This window comes from Pogoniulus pusillus, chromosome 13, assembly GCF_015220805.1.
Source record: "Pogoniulus pusillus isolate bPogPus1 chromosome 13, bPogPus1.pri, whole genome shotgun sequence".
NCBI lineage: Eukaryota > Metazoa > Chordata > Aves > Piciformes > Lybiidae > Pogoniulus > Pogoniulus pusillus.
In genome coordinates this window covers 2,422,271-2,439,615 of record NC_087276.1, presented here as the reverse complement: position 1 = coordinate 2,439,615, position 17,345 = coordinate 2,422,271, and the positions used below count along the sequence as shown (strand labels likewise).

The 17,345-nt window shown below is 48.0% G+C and overlaps 1 protein-coding gene across 1 annotated transcript in view; it reads right to left on the bottom strand.

The window, feature by feature from the left end:
• MOGAT1 (monoacylglycerol O-acyltransferase 1) overlaps nt 1-17,345 on the bottom strand; it is a 28,283-nt gene extending 10,938 nt beyond the window's left edge. Inside the window, exons 1-4 of the mRNA XM_064152788.1 lie at nt 17,113-17,345; nt 5,467-5,645; nt 4,841-5,042; nt 1,674-1,848 (exon numbers count right to left, since the gene is read on the bottom strand). Of these exons, the coding sequence (XP_064008858.1) occupies nt 1,674-1,848; nt 4,841-5,042; nt 5,467-5,645; nt 17,113-17,206 (650 nt within the window). The 5' untranslated portion in view covers nt 17,207-17,345. The remainder of the gene's footprint in view (nt 1-1,673; nt 1,849-4,840; nt 5,043-5,466; nt 5,646-17,112) is intronic.

Here is a 17,345-nt window from a genome sequence, read left to right as displayed (position 1 = left end):
TTTCTTGCTGGTGCTCAGCCCCAGGACAACCTGTAGTCTGCTGGCTAAGGTGACAGTGTGTGAGGGGCAAGCTTCAAGTTGCTCAGGCAGAGATGGCCCAATGAGTACTGCAGACATCTTAGAGGGAGACCATCATGTGAAAGAGAAGACTTCCCAGGGGAAGAAGTGACCATTCCTGTGTTTTGTAAGAGTCCTGATATTGAGGCTGTGTGGGGGGATGCTTTTGAAATCGAGGCCATGGGTGTATCTGGTTTCTCAATCCAAATCAGTTTAGATGAGAGATAAGCACCATCCTTTGTGATTTGACTGATCAGACATCTGGGGACAATGTCAAACATTGTCAAACAAAAGAGCCCCTGAATATTCTTTCAAGCTCAATGGTTAATAAATAAAAGCTACTGATGGTGATCAGGATCCCACTGGATTCATTGGCAGTGGAGTAGATAATGAGTAAAGGCTCATTTAGGCTGTCAAGTGAGAAATGAAATTCACAAGTGTTGTTTCTGGGGACAAATCAGACTGAAATGTTACTTTCTATCAGAGAGCAGGCCCTCTAAGAGCCTCTTCATAAGAGACCCTCCTGGAATTTTGACACAGAAGAGTGACCTTACTCTCTGTGTGCAGAGAACTCTGCTCAGAGACCACTTTGTGTCCAGTTAATAGCTTAAAACACTGCTACAGACTCCTCAAGACTGCTACATTTATCTCCTTGTTTCACAGGTCAATATAGAATCCTGGGAGATGAGCAGAAAGCTCAGCAGGAGCAAGTCACTGCTTGCAATATTTCTACTCTACATCTAGACCAGTCCAGCACAAACATCATAGAATCATAGAACCAGGTTGGGAGAGACCTCCAAGCTCAGCCAGCCCAACCTAGCACCCAGCCCAGGCCAATCAACCAGACCATGGCACTAAGTGCCTCAGCCAGGCTTGGCTTCAACACCTCCAGGCATGGAGACTCCACCACCTCCCTGGGCAGCCCATTCCAATGCCAATCACTCTCTCTGACAACAACTTCCTAACAACATCCAGCCTGAACCTCCCCTGGCACAACTTGAGACTGTGTCCCCTTCTTCTGTTGCTGCTTGCCTGGCAGCAGAGCCCAACCCCACCTGGCTACAGCCTCCCTTCAGGCAGCTGCAGGCAGCAATGAGCTCTGCCCTGAGCCTCCTCTGCTGCAGGCTGCACACCCCCAGCTCCCTCAGCCTCTCCTCACAGGGCTCTGCTCCAGGCCCCTCCCCAGCCTTGCTGCCCTTCTCTGGACACCTTCCAGCACCTCAACATCTCTCTTGAATTGAGGAGCTCAGAACTGGACACAGCACTCAAGGGGTGGCCTGAGCAGTGCTGAGCACAGGGGCAGAAGAACCTCCCTTGTCCTGCTGCCCACACTGCTCCTGAGCCAGCCCAGGATGCCATTGGCTTTGCTGCCCACCTGGGCACTGCTGCCTCATCTTCAGCTCCTCTCTCCCAGCACCCTCAGCTCCCTCTCTGCCTGGCTGCTCTCAGCCACTCTGTCCACAGCCTGTAGTGCTGCTTGGGGTTGTTGTGGCCAAAGTGCAGAACCCTGCACTTGGCCTTGTTCAGTCTCATCCCATTGGCCTCTGCCCACCCATCCAGCCTGGCCAGGTCCCTCTGCAGCAGACTTGCTGCAGCAGCCCAGGTGGGACACCTACCCGTGCTTCAAGGCCATTTTAATGAAGCCCTTCCTCTTCAGGATGTTCAAAGTTAGGCCCCCAGGATGTGCATTCAGCGACTCCTCTGCCCCTCCGATCACGATGACAGACGCGTGGCCGCCTCCTTTCTTACTCAGCACATATGAGACGCTCTCCTTGGATGCAGAAACCATTCCTTCAGGAGCAAACATTGGGAGAGTGACCACTGGATCTTTGGGTACAAGGATTTAACACATCTTAAATATGTACATGGTGTTTCAAAGTTATTATGGCACAGGACAGGGTTCAAGGGGTTGGGTTCAGCTCTCTCACTCTGCAACAGATTTGGGCTTGGGTTAAGTCTTTTGCTTTCACACTGATGAGCTAAGTGCTGCTTGCTGTTCACAGATGTTTTGAGATCACCAGAGTATGCTCTGCTCTTGTGGGGTTCTGTGCCCCACAAGAGAAGAGCAGAATGGAAGCAGATACTGCTGAGGGGCAGCAGCTAAAAGCTAGAGCCATGCAGCAGGTGCACAAAAGCACAGGGACAGAGGGGTTAACAGAATGAGTAGAGGACTTGTGAGCTCAAGCATGGACCTACAGTGCCAAGCTGATCCCTTTCAAAGCTATAAAGCAGTAGCTCTAAGGCAGGGGCATGGCAGCAGAAGAGGCTCACTTGCACCATTCCTAGCAACTGCATCAGCTCATTCTGCAAGCAGGACCTAGAACTCATCAATCTATTTAGGCTCAAATAGCAGAACATATGAAGCTTTCCTGGTACTCCTGTCAATCCTGGTATTTCTAATGAGAGGCACACTGCTGTATCAGCCTTTAACATCAACTGAAACCTTGCTCTGAACTCAGTGCTTTAGAAAATCCCCTTTCTAAGCTCTCCTTCCAACACTCATGGTGGTACCATTTACCCAGAGGCCATGTCTGAGTACATTGTACTCACAGAATCGTTTTGGAAAACACCTTCCAGGTAGTTGTGTAGAGAGTGAGGAGGTTTCCCCTCAGCTTCTTTTTCTCCAGGCTAAAAACAACCCCAGTTGCCACTGCTGCTCCTCACAAGGTCTGCTCTCCAGACCCTTCACCAGCTTCACTGCCTTCCTCTGGACCTGCTCCAGCACTTCAATGCCTTTCTTACAGTGAAGGCATTGTTGTAGTGAGAGCATGCTCAAGTTGTGCCGGGGAAGTACAGGCTGGATGTGAGGAGGAAGTTGTTGTCAGAGAGAGTGATTGGCATTGGAATGGGCTGCCCAGGGAGGTGGTGGAGTCACCATCCCTGGAGGTGTTGAAGCCAAGCCTGGATGAGGCACTTAGTGCCATGGTCTGGTTGACTGGCTAGGGCTGGGGGATGGGTTGGACTGGCTGAGCTTGGAGGTCTCCTCCTCCTCCAACCTGGCTGACTCCATGATTCTATGAACCCCTGTAGTCTAAATAACAATCTAGACATCAAGTGCTGGTGGTTTGGGTCAGTTTGGGGTGGGTTTTTAATTTGCTTTGGGGTTTTTTTTTAGCCTGTTATTTTTTCACAGGGCTGGTATCAAAACATGCTCTTTTGGACACTAAGCAAGCACTTAATCTCTTGTCACTCACCTGATTTTTTTTCCCCAGTAAGGACATTGCAATCTGGACTATGAAAATCTCAGCAGTGTCTGTGATCTAGTTTTGAAGATCTCTGAGAGGAAAAGCTTGCTACTGGAGCCACTTCAGACCTCAGTTAAAAGCTACACACACTGTTACTCAGAAATAGGCAGCTGAGCTGAGACTCAGAAATAATTTGAGTGAGTCTTGTTCACCCCTCAGCAGGGTGAAGAGACAAGGGACAGAATCACTGTCTCCCCCCAGGACAAATGTACCTCCACGTGAAGCCAAGCTGTCAGCCCAGAGGCAGGGCACTATTCCCTGCAGCTCAGGAGTGCTGCAGCTGCTCTTTCCTATGACAGCTGCAGCCTGGCAGGCTTTGGAGACACGCAGCTGAAGACTGAGAGATGAACCGATGTGATAGGAGCATGGCTTTAAGTGTTTTATGATTTGACTGATAACCTGCCCTCTGCCCAAAGTCCCCTCTGTTTTATCAGCTACACAGCTGGGAGCAACGAGCTACAATGCTGCCATTCCTTTAGCATGGTTTATTCACTTGAGTTGTTTCTCACATAGCAGGTAAATATTGTTCCTACCAGTCAAGATGCCAAAAGTATGCAGAGCTGACTTCCAGGCTAGGCAGTATTTTCTATTATCCCGTTCCACCACTGCCAATCCCTTAACTTTACAAGCCTGAAAGAATGGGCTCAGGAATCACATTTGCATGAAGGGCAGTCTCTGGTGTGTTGAAGTACACATAGATATGCAATTCTGATATTAGTCTGAGCAGCATCCCAGGCATGCTTGCACAAATGGAACAGTTGCAGAGCTTATCTGACATCACAAAGTCTGTGCTGCAGCCAGAAAGAAGAGCTAGATCTCTGCCTCCCAGAGCTAGAGCTCATCTCCCAAACCCACTCTTGTGCACCAGACCATACTTACCCAAATACTCTAATTTAAAGCAGTAAACTAAGAACTATTTAAGTAAAAGAACTCCTGAATTAAATCACTGTAGGGGAACACTAATGCTGATTGCATTACACATATCATTTATCTCTACTTTGTCATGAACATAACCTCTTTATGACAAGTGCTGCTCAAAACCTCTCATAAAGAACTCACTGCTCAGAGAACAGAAGTTCCTGTCTTTAGAGTTGACACCTCCACTAAAATTACACAGATCTGCAAGATGGGACCTCAGTCAGGAGTAGGTAATTAACTTCCCATTAGAAAGATATTTGTAATGAGCAGGACTTTAAGCCTTTCAGGGAGAGATTATCCTCAATTTGGTTTACAAGTGTCTGCGCAATGACTAAGCAACGTTAATGTGTCCTTGTAAAGAGCTGGTGCTCAGAACACAGTTCAAGGGAAGAGCAGCAGTTGTTTGCAGAGAGAAAACTCCTCAGTGCTAGAGTTTAATAGAACCATGAATTCAATGTTCCAAATCGTTTTGCAACAGCAGGTCGTCATAAACCAGGTTTAATCTAGCACCAACGCTGAGCCTTCTGAAGTGGAATTACTGCTGACAGGTACAGCAACCAGACATTTAAAGCAGAAGCTATAACAAGGAGCAACAGCTGAGACATCCTGCTTTTACCTACCAGCACTCATGATGTACTCCCTGAAGAAGGGGCAGCTGAACCAGATGGGCATGATATGAAGGTACGGAGTAAGCCCAGGAAATAAAGCTCTGAAACTTGAACCTGTGCAAAAGTTTCCAAAGGCTCCAGCTGCCAGGACCCCATGAGGATGAAAGCCAAGTATGTAGTTGTGATCCGGACTCAGATCAGTTGTTTTGATAAGCTGAAAAACAGAGACAAGTGGCAGACATCACAATACTTCCCTCAGGATTGTCAAAACCAACGACTGTGGAGGCTGCACACCAAGGAGACACAGAACTGATGACAGTTCATTTCCTCCTGGGCACTTTAAACTTCTGCCATGTTTTACCACTGAACAGATTTTCAAAGGATGTGTCTCAAGACAGCAGATCTAGCATTTACTCTGCTGGGATTCTTGTGACCCAGCAGCACAGGCAGAAAATCAGCCCCTGCCCCTCTTTTTGCCATCACTAAACCCCAGGCTTCCAAAGGAGTTTAGTGCTCACACTCAAGCATGTATTAGCATCTTGCCAATGATGCTTAGCTTAGATGTCTGCCCACATTCGCGGCTACTCAAGGGATCTCTGCTCTAACGTTTACAGGTCTGTGAGAACGATTTTACTCACGGTAATGGGAAAATAGTCCCTAAAGTACTTCCAAACAGTCCAGCTTCTGACCCACTGGGACCGTCGGCCACCTCTGCAGGGCACTTCCCAGTCAAGGTACAGCCACAGCAGGTACAGAACACCGAGGAACCAGAAGTTGCTCAGGATCAGGACCACGAACAATCCACAGCAAACCTCTGCTACAAGAGAGAACAAAAGGAGATCCACAGCAAGCATTAGTCACACCTGTCTCCTTTTGAGACTTTGGTTTCCCTGCCCTGATGTTTTTACCACGGGAGCTACGTTAGCTCAGTCCACACTGTGTGACTGTTGTTAGCCTGAGAGTGAAATGCCTGTTTCGAGATGATGAAGTTCAGAGCTTAGCATGGCCTGTGAAGAAAACACAGACTGCCCAGTCTGAATCCTGGTTTCTTCGGAGGAGGCAGGGATATGTTATCACAGGCTAAGAATGACAAGCAAGCAAAGTGCTGATTGGAGTACAAAATGGAGAGAGAAGAATATTCCCATTCATGTCAGGGAGGGAGCTGAAAAATAAGGAATTGCATTTGTTCCCAGGAAGAGAGAAAGGAACAACCATAAACAAAAGCAGAAGCAGGATCAAATCTACTGTTTTGAAGGATATGCTGTTCCTCAGTACCATCAGTGGAGAAGCCCACTGCTCGCTGGCTAAACAGGCAGCCCTGGTCTTACACAAAGCTGCACCTCAGCAAGAGCTCTAGAAAAATGCCACAGCTAACTGAAGCCAAATGACCTCTGAAATCCACGTGGAAAACTCCCAGAAGTTTTTACCAGTCCTGCAGAACGTAATTCATGCAAGGCATGCAACACAGGTCAAAGACAAGAAGAAATTCCACTGCTGCAGAGAGAAAACTCACTGGGAACCCCACACCAGCAACCTTCTGAAATGGGGCACAGAGATACTTTGAGGGAAAGTTAAGTTCCCATTCTTTGAAGAAGAGATCCTGAAACTGCAGATGCTTCTAGGAATGCTAATCTGGAGGGGACGCCAAGGTTCACCATCTAAGTTTGAATAAGTATGAGAAGCTCTCTTAATTGCCATAAACCAATTAATTTCAAGTTGTTACACAAGTACCTCTATTTCCCACCCTTCTGGCTCAGCAGAGAATCACATGGCTTTTCAGCATCAGCCTTCCAAGCCAAGTATCTGACAGCAGCATTGCATCCTCGCTGTGAGAGCTCATTAAATCAGCAGTAAGCAGTGCCAGGTAGCAGCTGTAATAGCAGGGAGATGAATGCACACAGGATCAACAAGCTCCCTGCTTTCCCTGGCTAGGACACATTCCTGCGTGCAGGTGAGCTATGGGAGACGAGTGTGCTGTCAGCACTTCCCCAGGGCAGCTCAGCATCTCCTAGGACAAAGCTCATTTAGTGTTGCATTTGCAATGAGACACTCATGGCACATTCCTCTTGCTGTACCTCCTTATTACTTCGATGCTGTAATAGCCTGCAAAAATGAGTTAAGCACTGATGACTCAAATCCAATGAGCCTATAAACACCACAGCAGTGTTTTCTCTTTCAGAGAAGACAGAGAGTAAGAAAAATGACAACAACTTCACCTAAATTCATTAGCAAACTCCAAGCAAAAGTTGAACAACCTGGAATTCACCACTTTATCATTGTCTCCTTGAGTGTAGCTCCAGTGTGCACTGTAAACATAAGTCTTTGCTTGAACTTGAATTAAAGCTTTACAAATGTCTCCACGGTGCCTTGGAACAGTGCATGGAAGTGAAACAGGGATTAAGGCAAATCTGAGCCTTGGAACATCCAGTTTGCCAAGCAGCATTGGTGAATCCCTTTTCCTCCATTTCCCATTCACAACATGAAGAAACTCACCTGTGGCAAGGAATGGATTAGAAGTATGATACATAGTGTTAGCTGGCAGGACTGGCAGCCATCCTGCCCAGTCATGTTTGAACTCCTGACACGTCACACATTCAACAGGCTCTGAGTTTGAAGCTGCAGGCACCAAATTCATGTAATAATAGAATGCTACAGAAACAGGAAGCAGGAAACCAGAACTTTGGTTGAGGAAATACAGGTGATCCAGACAACTGGAAGCTCCAAATGCACTTCAGAGTTAACTAAGGAGTCAAAAATGTTTGAGTAAGGTCTATTGTGAGGGCCACCAGGACTAAGGTTGTCTGACAGAAGAAGAGCCCCCCATTAATCTCAGAGAAGTTGCAGACCTTGGCCAGACAGTACAGGTCTGTCGCAGACAGCCAATGCACTCATCCTAATCCAACCAGCACCACTTTGCTGAGTACCGCCAAAAGCTGCTCAAAGCAGCTCACACTGAGACCTTTGGACTGCTCAACAACTACAACCACATTGATATTCCATCAACAGAACAATCCTTTCCTCACTTTCAGCCTTCAGAGCAGCAATGCCTCTGAGCTGCATGCCTAAGGAACAAAACATTGGAGGGAGCACGCAAGGATAATCACACACTGATGTTTTCATCCCCAGGGACCGTTTGCTGCTATCTATTATCCCTCAAGGTTAACATGATGCATGTTCTGCTAAACTGATTTGGGCATTACAGATATTCTTTTCCTGCCTTAGTTTTACACTTTGGCCACAACAACCCCAAGCAGCACTACAGGCTGGGGACAGAGTGGCTGAGAGCAACCAGGCAGAGAGGGAGCTGGGGGTGCTGGGAGAGAGGAGCTGAAGATGAGGCAGCAGTGTGCCCAGGTGGGCAGCAGAGCCAATGGCATCCTGGGCTGGCTCAGGAGCAGTGTGGGCAGCAGGACAAGGGAGGTTCTTGTGCCCCTGTGCTCAGCACTGCTCAGGCCACACCTTGAGTGCTGTGTCCAGTTCTGGGCTCTTCAATTCAAGAGAGATGTTGAGGTGCTGGAAGGTGTCCAGAGAAGGGCAGCAAGGCTGGGGAGGGGCCTGGAGCAGAGCCCTGTGAGGAGAGGCTGAGGGAGCTGGGGGTGTGCAGCCTGCAGAAGAGGAGGCTCAGGGCAGAGCTCATTGCTGTCTGCAGCTACCTGAAGGGAGGCTGTAGCCAGGTGGGGTTGGGCTCTTCTGCCAGGCAAGCAGCAAGAGAAGAAGGGGACAGAGTCTGAAGTTGTGCTGGAGGAGGTCTAGGCTGGATGTTAGGAGGAAGTTGTTGTCAGAGAGAGTGATTGGCATTGGAATGGGCTGCCCAGTGAGGTGGTGGAGTCATCATCCCTGGAGGTGTAGAAAACAAGCCTATCTGGGGCACTTAGTGCCATGGTCTGGTCGACTGGCTAGGGCTGGGTGCTAGGTTGGACTGGATGATCTTGGAGGTCTCTTCCAACCTGCTTGATTCTCTGATTCTATTTAATTAAAACTCAGCCTTGGTTTCTAGCTAAATCATAAAGAAAGGGATATAAACTGCTCTGCAGTAACTTTTCATTTGGTGTATGTTAAGTTTGGGGCTTGTTTAATCAATAGTTCAGAGAGCTGCTGGATGTTGTATTTTGCATTCATAGCATTTCTTTTAATTTTGAGTCAGTCACCTTAGATATTCCTGGAGGTGTTCAAGAAAAGCCTGGCTGGGGCACTTAGTGCCATGGTCTGGTTGATTGGCCAGGGCTGGGTGCTAGGTTGGACTGGCTGAGCTTGGAGGTCTCTTCCAACCTGGCTGATTCCATGAAATGAAGTAATACATACAGCAACAGTCCCACCAAAGGAAGACCCGAGATATCAGGCAACACTGAAGAAGAGGCAACCTGCCAAGGCAGCAGTAAGTAACCTCATGCCTCTGCAGTGCACTGCCTGGCAGATTTTACCTAGAAAATCTCTTGTATTTAAAACAGAATCATGATGTTAGTCCTATCCTGTTCAGAGCCTGCTAGTCCATGCAATCCTGCCAATATGCACATTCCCACCAGCACGCTTCCACCCTGCTGCCACTTTTCACCCCCTGAAAAACATACTGCCTAGCAGAGAGCAAGCTGCAAAGTGACTTAAAGTAATTGCATTGGAAATCTGTTGAATCCCCAGGAACCTGAGACCCATGTGCAGGAGTGAGGTGGCGAGGAGGTGCTGAGTCTCCTGTAGCGGCAGTCTTTCGCCAGGGCATAACTGGGAGCCCCAGTCACAAGGGCATATGAGCATTCCTACCAAGGGAGCTGCATTTCAACACTACCCTGATAACAAATGCAAATCCTCAGATGCCAAGGTTTGGAGGCTGGTTTAAAGGTTTGTTTATGCTGGAATGTGGTTCCAGTTCTCAAGCAAGCAGACGTTTCATTGGCAAATACTGATAACCAGATACACAGAGCATTAAGCATGACTGACTTGCAGATAGAGTGGTCTGGATAGAGTAAATCCCCTGGTTACCAATTACCAAACCCTGAGACAGTAACCCACACTCAAGCTATGTATTTCCTGTCTACTGCTCCTTAGGCATCCACAATGAGTTATGTTCATAATACAGGTTGCCAAGCCAGGGCACGATGCCATTTTCCCCTTATTCTGAGAGACACAAACCAATTCAAACCAAATCACAGAATCCCACCATGGCTGGGGTTTGGAAGGGAGCTCTGGAGATTATCTAGCCCAAGCAACCTGCTAAAGCAGGATCACACAAAACAGCTTGCCCAGGATTGCAATGTCCAAGCAGGTTTGGAATCTCTCCAGAGAAGGAGACTCCACAAGCTCTCTGGGCAGTCTGGTCCAAGGCTCTCGGACCCTCACAAGAAAGAAGTTTCCCCTCTTGCTCCCAGGTTCCAGTTTGTACTTGTTACCTCTTGTCCTGTTGCTGGGCACCACTACAAAGAGCCTGGCCCCATTGTCTTGCCTCCTGCCCTTTAGCTATGGAGTCATTGAAAAGTTCCCTTCTCGGTCTTTTCTCTCCAGGCTAAACGTCCCCAAGTGTCACAGCCTTTCCTCATCAGAGAGATGCTCCAGTCCTCTCATAATCTTTGTAGACAACACTGGACTCTGTCCAGTAGCTCCCTGTCTCACAAGACACTGAGATACAGTTAAACTCTCTCCCCATGATGAAGGTGAACAGAGAAAGCACTCCTCAAAACACTGGTAGCACAGCACCAATGTGTAAGCTGTCACACATGGTCACACATCAGTCACTGCCCATGTGTCAACAATAAGCATCACAGGCAGGTTAATACAGTGACAAAAGCCAAGCAGCAACACCAGGAAAGGCTCATGGAGCTTAGCTGAGGTATCAAAAGAGGCATTTCTTCGGTATCAAAAGAGAGGTTTTTAAAAAGGCTTGCAGGAAGAATGAGATAATTTCATAAAACCATAGAATCAGCCAGGCTGGAAGAGACCTCCAAGCTCAGCCAGTCCAACCTAGCACCCAGCCCTAGCCAGTCAACCAGACCATGGCACTAAGTGCCCCAGCCAGGCTTGGCTTCAACACCTCCAGGCATGGAGACTCCACCACCTCCCTGGGCAGCCCATTCCAATGCCAATCACTCTCTCTGACAACAACTTCCTCCTCACATCCAGCCTAGACTTCCCCCAGCACAACTTCAGACTGTGTCCCCTTGTTCTGTTGGTGGTTGCCTGGGAGAAGAGACCAACCCCACCTGGCTACAGCCTCCCTTCAGGGAGTTGTAGACAGCAATGAGCTCTGCCCTGACCTTCTCTGCTGCAGGCTGCACCCCCCCAGCTCCCTCAGCCTCTCCTCACAGGGCTGTGCTCCAGGCCCCTCCCCAGCCTTGCTGCCCTTCTCTGGACACCTTCCAGTACCTCAACATCTCTCCTGAATTGAGGAGCCCAGAACTGGACACAGCACTCAAGGTGTATTTAGTCAAGCATTTACTCAAGGTGTGTTTAGTCAGCCAGCTCCAGCTGATGAATTAAATCAGCAGCAAATACCAAAGCATCATGACCTGCCAGGGCATTGTTATTTATTGCTTTAGCACGTTACACTGACACCTGCTTTCTCAATGCCTGTCACATTATTCTGTCAGCTATCTCTCACCCTGTGGCAAATGTTTCATCATTTCTATTCTTTTGGAGAAGCCAGCTCCACAACTCAGTACTGTCTCCAGCCAAATTCCAATCACATCCTACATGCCACAAACTCACGAGAGCACAGGATGTGCTTTAACACACCCCAAAGTCTTCAGCATATTATTTTGTGGCTTCATGCATATTCAAGCATACCTTTTACTGTTCACCCATTTTGTATGATTAAGTAGTTTGCAAACAAACACCAGGGTGCATGCAGAGCACTCACTTCCTAGATCCCCAGCAAGGAGATTAGCACACCACTGCTGGACCTAGACAGTGTGCCACAGAAGATGCATCATTCTCCCTGACCACCACCTTGCCTCAAAACAAAATCCTGGCATCCTTATCACAGAATCAACCAGGTTGGAAGAGACCTCCAAGCTCAGCCAGTCCAACCTAGCACCCAGTCCTGTCCAATCAACTAGGCCATGGCTCTCTCTCATTGTCTTGACCAAGATATTTCACTCCATGCATGCTACCTAGTTCTGCATTACCTTTTGCATGTGTGCTGGTGGAGCACCTGGGTAAAATGACTCTGTTGACCAATATGGTTAGATGGTCATTCTCCAGCTTTATTTCCATGTACAGTGAGTTACATGCTTTCTTGCAAGAGGCATGCACAACTAAGATTGGTACATGTGGAGGGTACAGGCTTACAAGAATGGCATGGCTAGGGTGATATACAATAACATTCTGAGGTGTCAGCCCCAGGGCTGGCTAACTCTGCCCACATGCAGCTGGCACTCCTCCCCCTGCAGCTGCATGTGGGGGGTGCTACCCAGCACCTGGTATCTTAACTCCCAAGATGGACTCAAGGACACTTCCCAGCACGGGTTGCTCATGTTTATCATTTCATGTCCTGTTAGCAAAAATCTCTCCACACATTTGATTTTTGTACATTCCACTGTCTCTTTTCACATCACATACTCTGAAGCTGGCAGAGAAGCTCACCCTCACTGAAACTTCCAGTTTTATTTTCCCCACCATGCTGCCATTTAATCTGTTTGCATTAGAGAGGAATAAAACCAGAAAGCTGGAGCACCTGCAAAGCAGCACTTCAACCTAACACCACTGATTATTCTTTGTTTAAATAACCCAGCATTTAAATGAGCCCTTTTGACGTACTCCCTGCCTAGGTACTGATCTACCTGCTGACACAAACTGAACCTCAATCGCAGATGCGCAGCACTGAGGCACACAGCTCACCCCTGCAGTACAATTATGTACCAGAGTAAATCTCTGCTCAGTGGCTGTGTGAGAAACAGAAAACCTCCATCTGTTCCCAACAGGAGCACATCAGACATACTATTAACTGCAGCAAAGTTAATTCAGTTGAAGTTCTTAAAGCTTGCAAGCTTAACCCCAAGGATTTCACACTCAACACCAGGGACATGCGTTGCACTCATGAGCAGTGACAATTACTTGGGCGTATATATAGCATGAAACTTGCAGTACAAAAATCCTAGTGATGAAACCTCTTTGATTTGATCCCCAGTGGGTCCAGAAGCAGATTTCTTATATCCAGGCAACTTTCTGCCTGGACTTGGGCTGCACAATGTTCCAGAGAGCTCTCAAGCAGGTATCAGCATGTGGCTTCGTAAGAAGACATGATGCATGCGCTGCACAAGCTCAGAACGGGGCCAGACGTACCCTGAGACTGGCAGCCCTTGGCCAAGCCAAGGGACAGGCCTAAACCTACCTCCAACAGAATTGCCTGCTTCAGCTTTTTTTTTTTGTAAAGCAGGTTCTTTGAAATTGCAAAACTTCAGAACTTTGCTGTTTCAGCAGTGAAACACTAACGATGTGGAATCCTATTTCAGTCTGGAGCTGCTCGAATTGCTGCCAAACAGGGCAAGAAACAGCAACATCTTAGTGTTTGTTTTTCAGTTTCAGAGAATGGTTGAAAGGGGCCTTAAAGATGGTCTAGTTCCAGTTCCCTGCCATGGGGCAGGAACACCTACTACAGCAGGCTGATGAAGGCCCCTGCCTTGGAACCTCTACAGCTTCCCTGGGCAACCTGTTCCAGTGCATCATCACTCTCATGCGGGAGAATTTCTTCCTAATGTCTAATCTCTATCTCTCTTGTTCCAGTTTGAAGCCATTAGCCCTCCTCCTGTCACTGCCTTTGTAACAAGTCCCTCTCCAGCTCTTCTGTAGCCCCCCTTCAAATCCTGGAAGGCTGCTCTAAGGTCTCCTGGGAGCCTTCTCTTCTCCAGGACCTCACTCTCTCAGCCTGTCTTCATAGGAGAGGGGCTCCAGCCCTCAGATCATCTTAATGGTCCTCCTTTAGATCTGCTGTAGCACTTCCTCTTGGGCTGAGGGTTCCAGAGCTGGGCATAAGTCTCCAGCTTGTGCTAGGCTCCAGCTGGACTCAGTTTCACAGCTTTCATCTCCTAGACTCCAGGCTGATAGTACCCTTCTTTCAAAATGAAGCCCAGTTCAAATATTCTTCTTTTTCATGGAGCTTCACCTAAACTACCATCACCTGCGGCACTCAGAGCACACACAATCAGAAACCATGCAGAGGTTCCAGCTGTGTGATAGGACACTCTTAGTTGGGCATTTCCCTCCTCTAATTTAGCTCTCTCACACAGGTCAGTGCTTAAGGACTGACTTTGCTTCTGGTGCCACACTCCTGAATAAGTAACAGCAGAGCCCCTGCTCCAATCAAAACCTGTCTGCTCTGCTTGAGGGGGAGCTTTGGCAGCCTGCAGCACAGAGCGGGGAACTGCAGGAACTCACAGCCGGAATTTTAAAGAGGTTCCCTTTGTAGATAATGAAATTCTGTGCACATCTGTACAGCTTTTGTGAGGCTGAGGCATGTTTGTTCTGCCTATGCTCTACAGAACAAGCCACGTATCTGTAGTGCAGACCCTGCCCAAGGCTTTGCTGTGTGAAGAAGCACAACTTCGCTGGTGCCATGCTACTGCAGCTATCTGTTGAGCATTTGTTCACTGGTTTGCTCTATGAGCAGTGATGAGAGTCCCAGTCCTCAACAACTATTGTGTATAGATATTTCAGACCAACTTGGAGAAGTCTTTAGCCACACAAGCAAGAGGGCATTTTCGGGCACTGACTGCACCATCGCTGTGCCAAAGCCTGAAGAGCAGCGGGCAAAGCCCACCACAATGTGCTCTTTACATTCAACTTAAGCTGCTCTTAAGTGCCTCAGCCAGGGAGATAAATCCAACACCTGACTTTGAGAGCCCTCTAGCCAAGTAGATTTGGAGTTGTAGTAGGCTCACATTTTTTCTCATACCACTTACTCCATGTGACAAATGATGCTTCCACATGTCACTTCCCGGGTTTAAAGAGCATCGTTACCCAATTCAGACCTTTTTTTGTGTTTTGGGGCACTACATTTTAGAGTTATCTCACCTATCTGCTGTCTTCTGGGTTCATTTGATTAAACTATGGCACCACATGTCTATCATAGAATCAGGCAGGGTTGGAAGAGTCCACAAGGAGCAGCCAGTCCCAACCCCCCTGCCACGTCCTGGGACACCCTACCCTAGAGCAGGCTGCACACAGCCTCAGCCAGCCTGGCCTGAAACACCTCCAGCCTTGGGGCCTCAACCACCTCCCTGGGCAACTCATTCCAGCCTCTCACCATTCTCATGGAGAAGAGCTTCCTCCTCACATCCAGTCTGAATGTCTAGATGGACAACTTTACAATCTAAGCCAGACCTCATTTATTCATGCTCTAAACAGCACCCCTGTATCAAAACCATGAATCATTATTTACCATACAGTGTTATCTGTTCCTGTTCTCACATGCCAATATTTTTTACTTAAGAAAGATGTGAGTCTGCAGAAGATGTTACTTGGTGTAAACCAGTTCCAGCCATAAACCAAACCCCCAAAGTGCAGCCAGCCCTCTAAACTACCCTGTGAATTCACACAGTATTCCACTTGCACCAGGGCATCCCTTACATGATTTGAAAACATCACTTTCAAATTCAAGAGCTTACAAAGAGCATTTCCATATTTTGCTCAGCAGACCACAGCAGCAACAAAAAAGCAACATTGAGAAATGCAGACATGATGGCAATCCAGAATGTCAGAAAATGGCCCGGTTTTTTTTGCTTCTTGAAGTCATTTAGAACCCAGCCACCAGAGTTTTCCTGAAGTGAAACTTTTTGGTGTGATCTAGCCAAAAAGGGTATGCCACCAAAATGAAGTCACGTTGGGTAGCTCTAAAGATAAACATCCCTAGGAAAGCACAAGCAGAAGGTTATTATTAGAACCAATTTGCCCACAGAATTCAAGCATTCTTGCAAACAGGTTTTTCCATGCTCACGTGCACTCACTAAATGCAACATAACCAGCTGTAGGCCCACTCCTGAGCTCATTTTCCTTGACACTTATTTCCAGGCAGCACCAGCAACAGGAGCCTGCTTCTCCTACTGAGCTGTGGCAAGAGTGGATTTTCTGCAGCCTCATCACTACTAGTAAGCACAGAAGGATGTGACCTTCTGCAGCATCAGGCTAGGATAAAAAAGTTCCTCCCACTGCCACAGAACTTCCACTGTATTATCATTAGACTGGAATAATGGCATAAGTCAAGATTTGATTCAGCAGCAGAACATTAAAAGCATGGGCCATTTAGAATGCAGCCAGTCACATAGAATTTAGGGGTAACAAAACAGCTAAGTGCAAGGGATTTGTCTGTGAAGGTGCTTCACACCTGTCAAGCTTTCCCCTCACACCCCATTTTTTTATGTAGAGGCCAACAACCTAAAAAAAGCCAGCTGAGACAACAGACCACCAAGGTACACAGGGAAAATAGGCACACACTCCTCCTCTCCTTTAGTCCTAAAGCACAGATCACAGGAATTTAGGGGTTGGAAGGGATCCAAGGAGATCATCGAGTCCAAACCCCCCCAACATCTCCACTAAGGTACAGGTTGTTAGTCAGTGTGCCTCAGAAGAGTCTTGTTCCACACTGACTGCTCAATAAGTGGTTACTGCACTTGCTGACTGACACAATCCACAGATCTGGTCCCAGAGTTAAGGATTAGTTTACCTTATCAAGATAACCATTCATGAGAGTAAGATTTGCTGCTGTGAATAGGTGTTAGGAGGCTATTAAGATATTCATTTAGAGGGGAATAATTGGTGGGAAGAATTCATCAAGTAAAATTGTTAGGAACACTTTCTTAAAGCAAGTGAGGGCTTATTTCATTAACCCCCAGAGGTGGCTGCATTTAAACCAGTTCACTGTCCGTTTCACTACCCATCACCACCTAGTTAAGAACGTTACTGAACCGCAGCATGTAAAGTTATGTTACAAAACGAACACAGCATTAGCGCTGCTCAAGTTCAATGAAAACTTGCTGTCTAAAGTCCAGCGGGTGCCTCGGTGAGCAGACACGGTCACCAGCTTTCTAAGATGGTAAATGAAAAACAAACCATAGAAACAGAGCCTCAAAACAGAAAACAAAACAAAAACAAACTTGCGAAGCTTCCAGGCAAGAGAAGGTGCAAGCCCAGAGGTGTGATGCTCTCCCCCATCAGGGCACAGGCAGGGAGCCGCTCGCCACCTCGCCACCTCTTGCGGCACGTGGGTGACAGCGCAGTGCCCACGGGTTACGCTGGGTAAGGAAAAAGCCGATTCCATCCTTTTTCTCTCTGGAGGCAAAGGCAGGAAGGAGCAAGGCTGTTACCCAGCAGGAGGAAGGAGAAGATCCACTGCAGCACAGCGACCGTCTGGATCCTCCTCTGCAAAGGAACGTTGAGGGGTGCAAACTCGACCTTCATGCCGCCGGCGGGAAGAGCAGCGCAGGGAGGCACGAACCTGTCGGCACTGGCACTAGCCCTAGCCTGCCTCTCCGCTCTGCCGCCGCCTGCCGCGGACCCGGCTTGTGGCGGAGGGACGCGGCCCCTCCCGCCGCCGGCG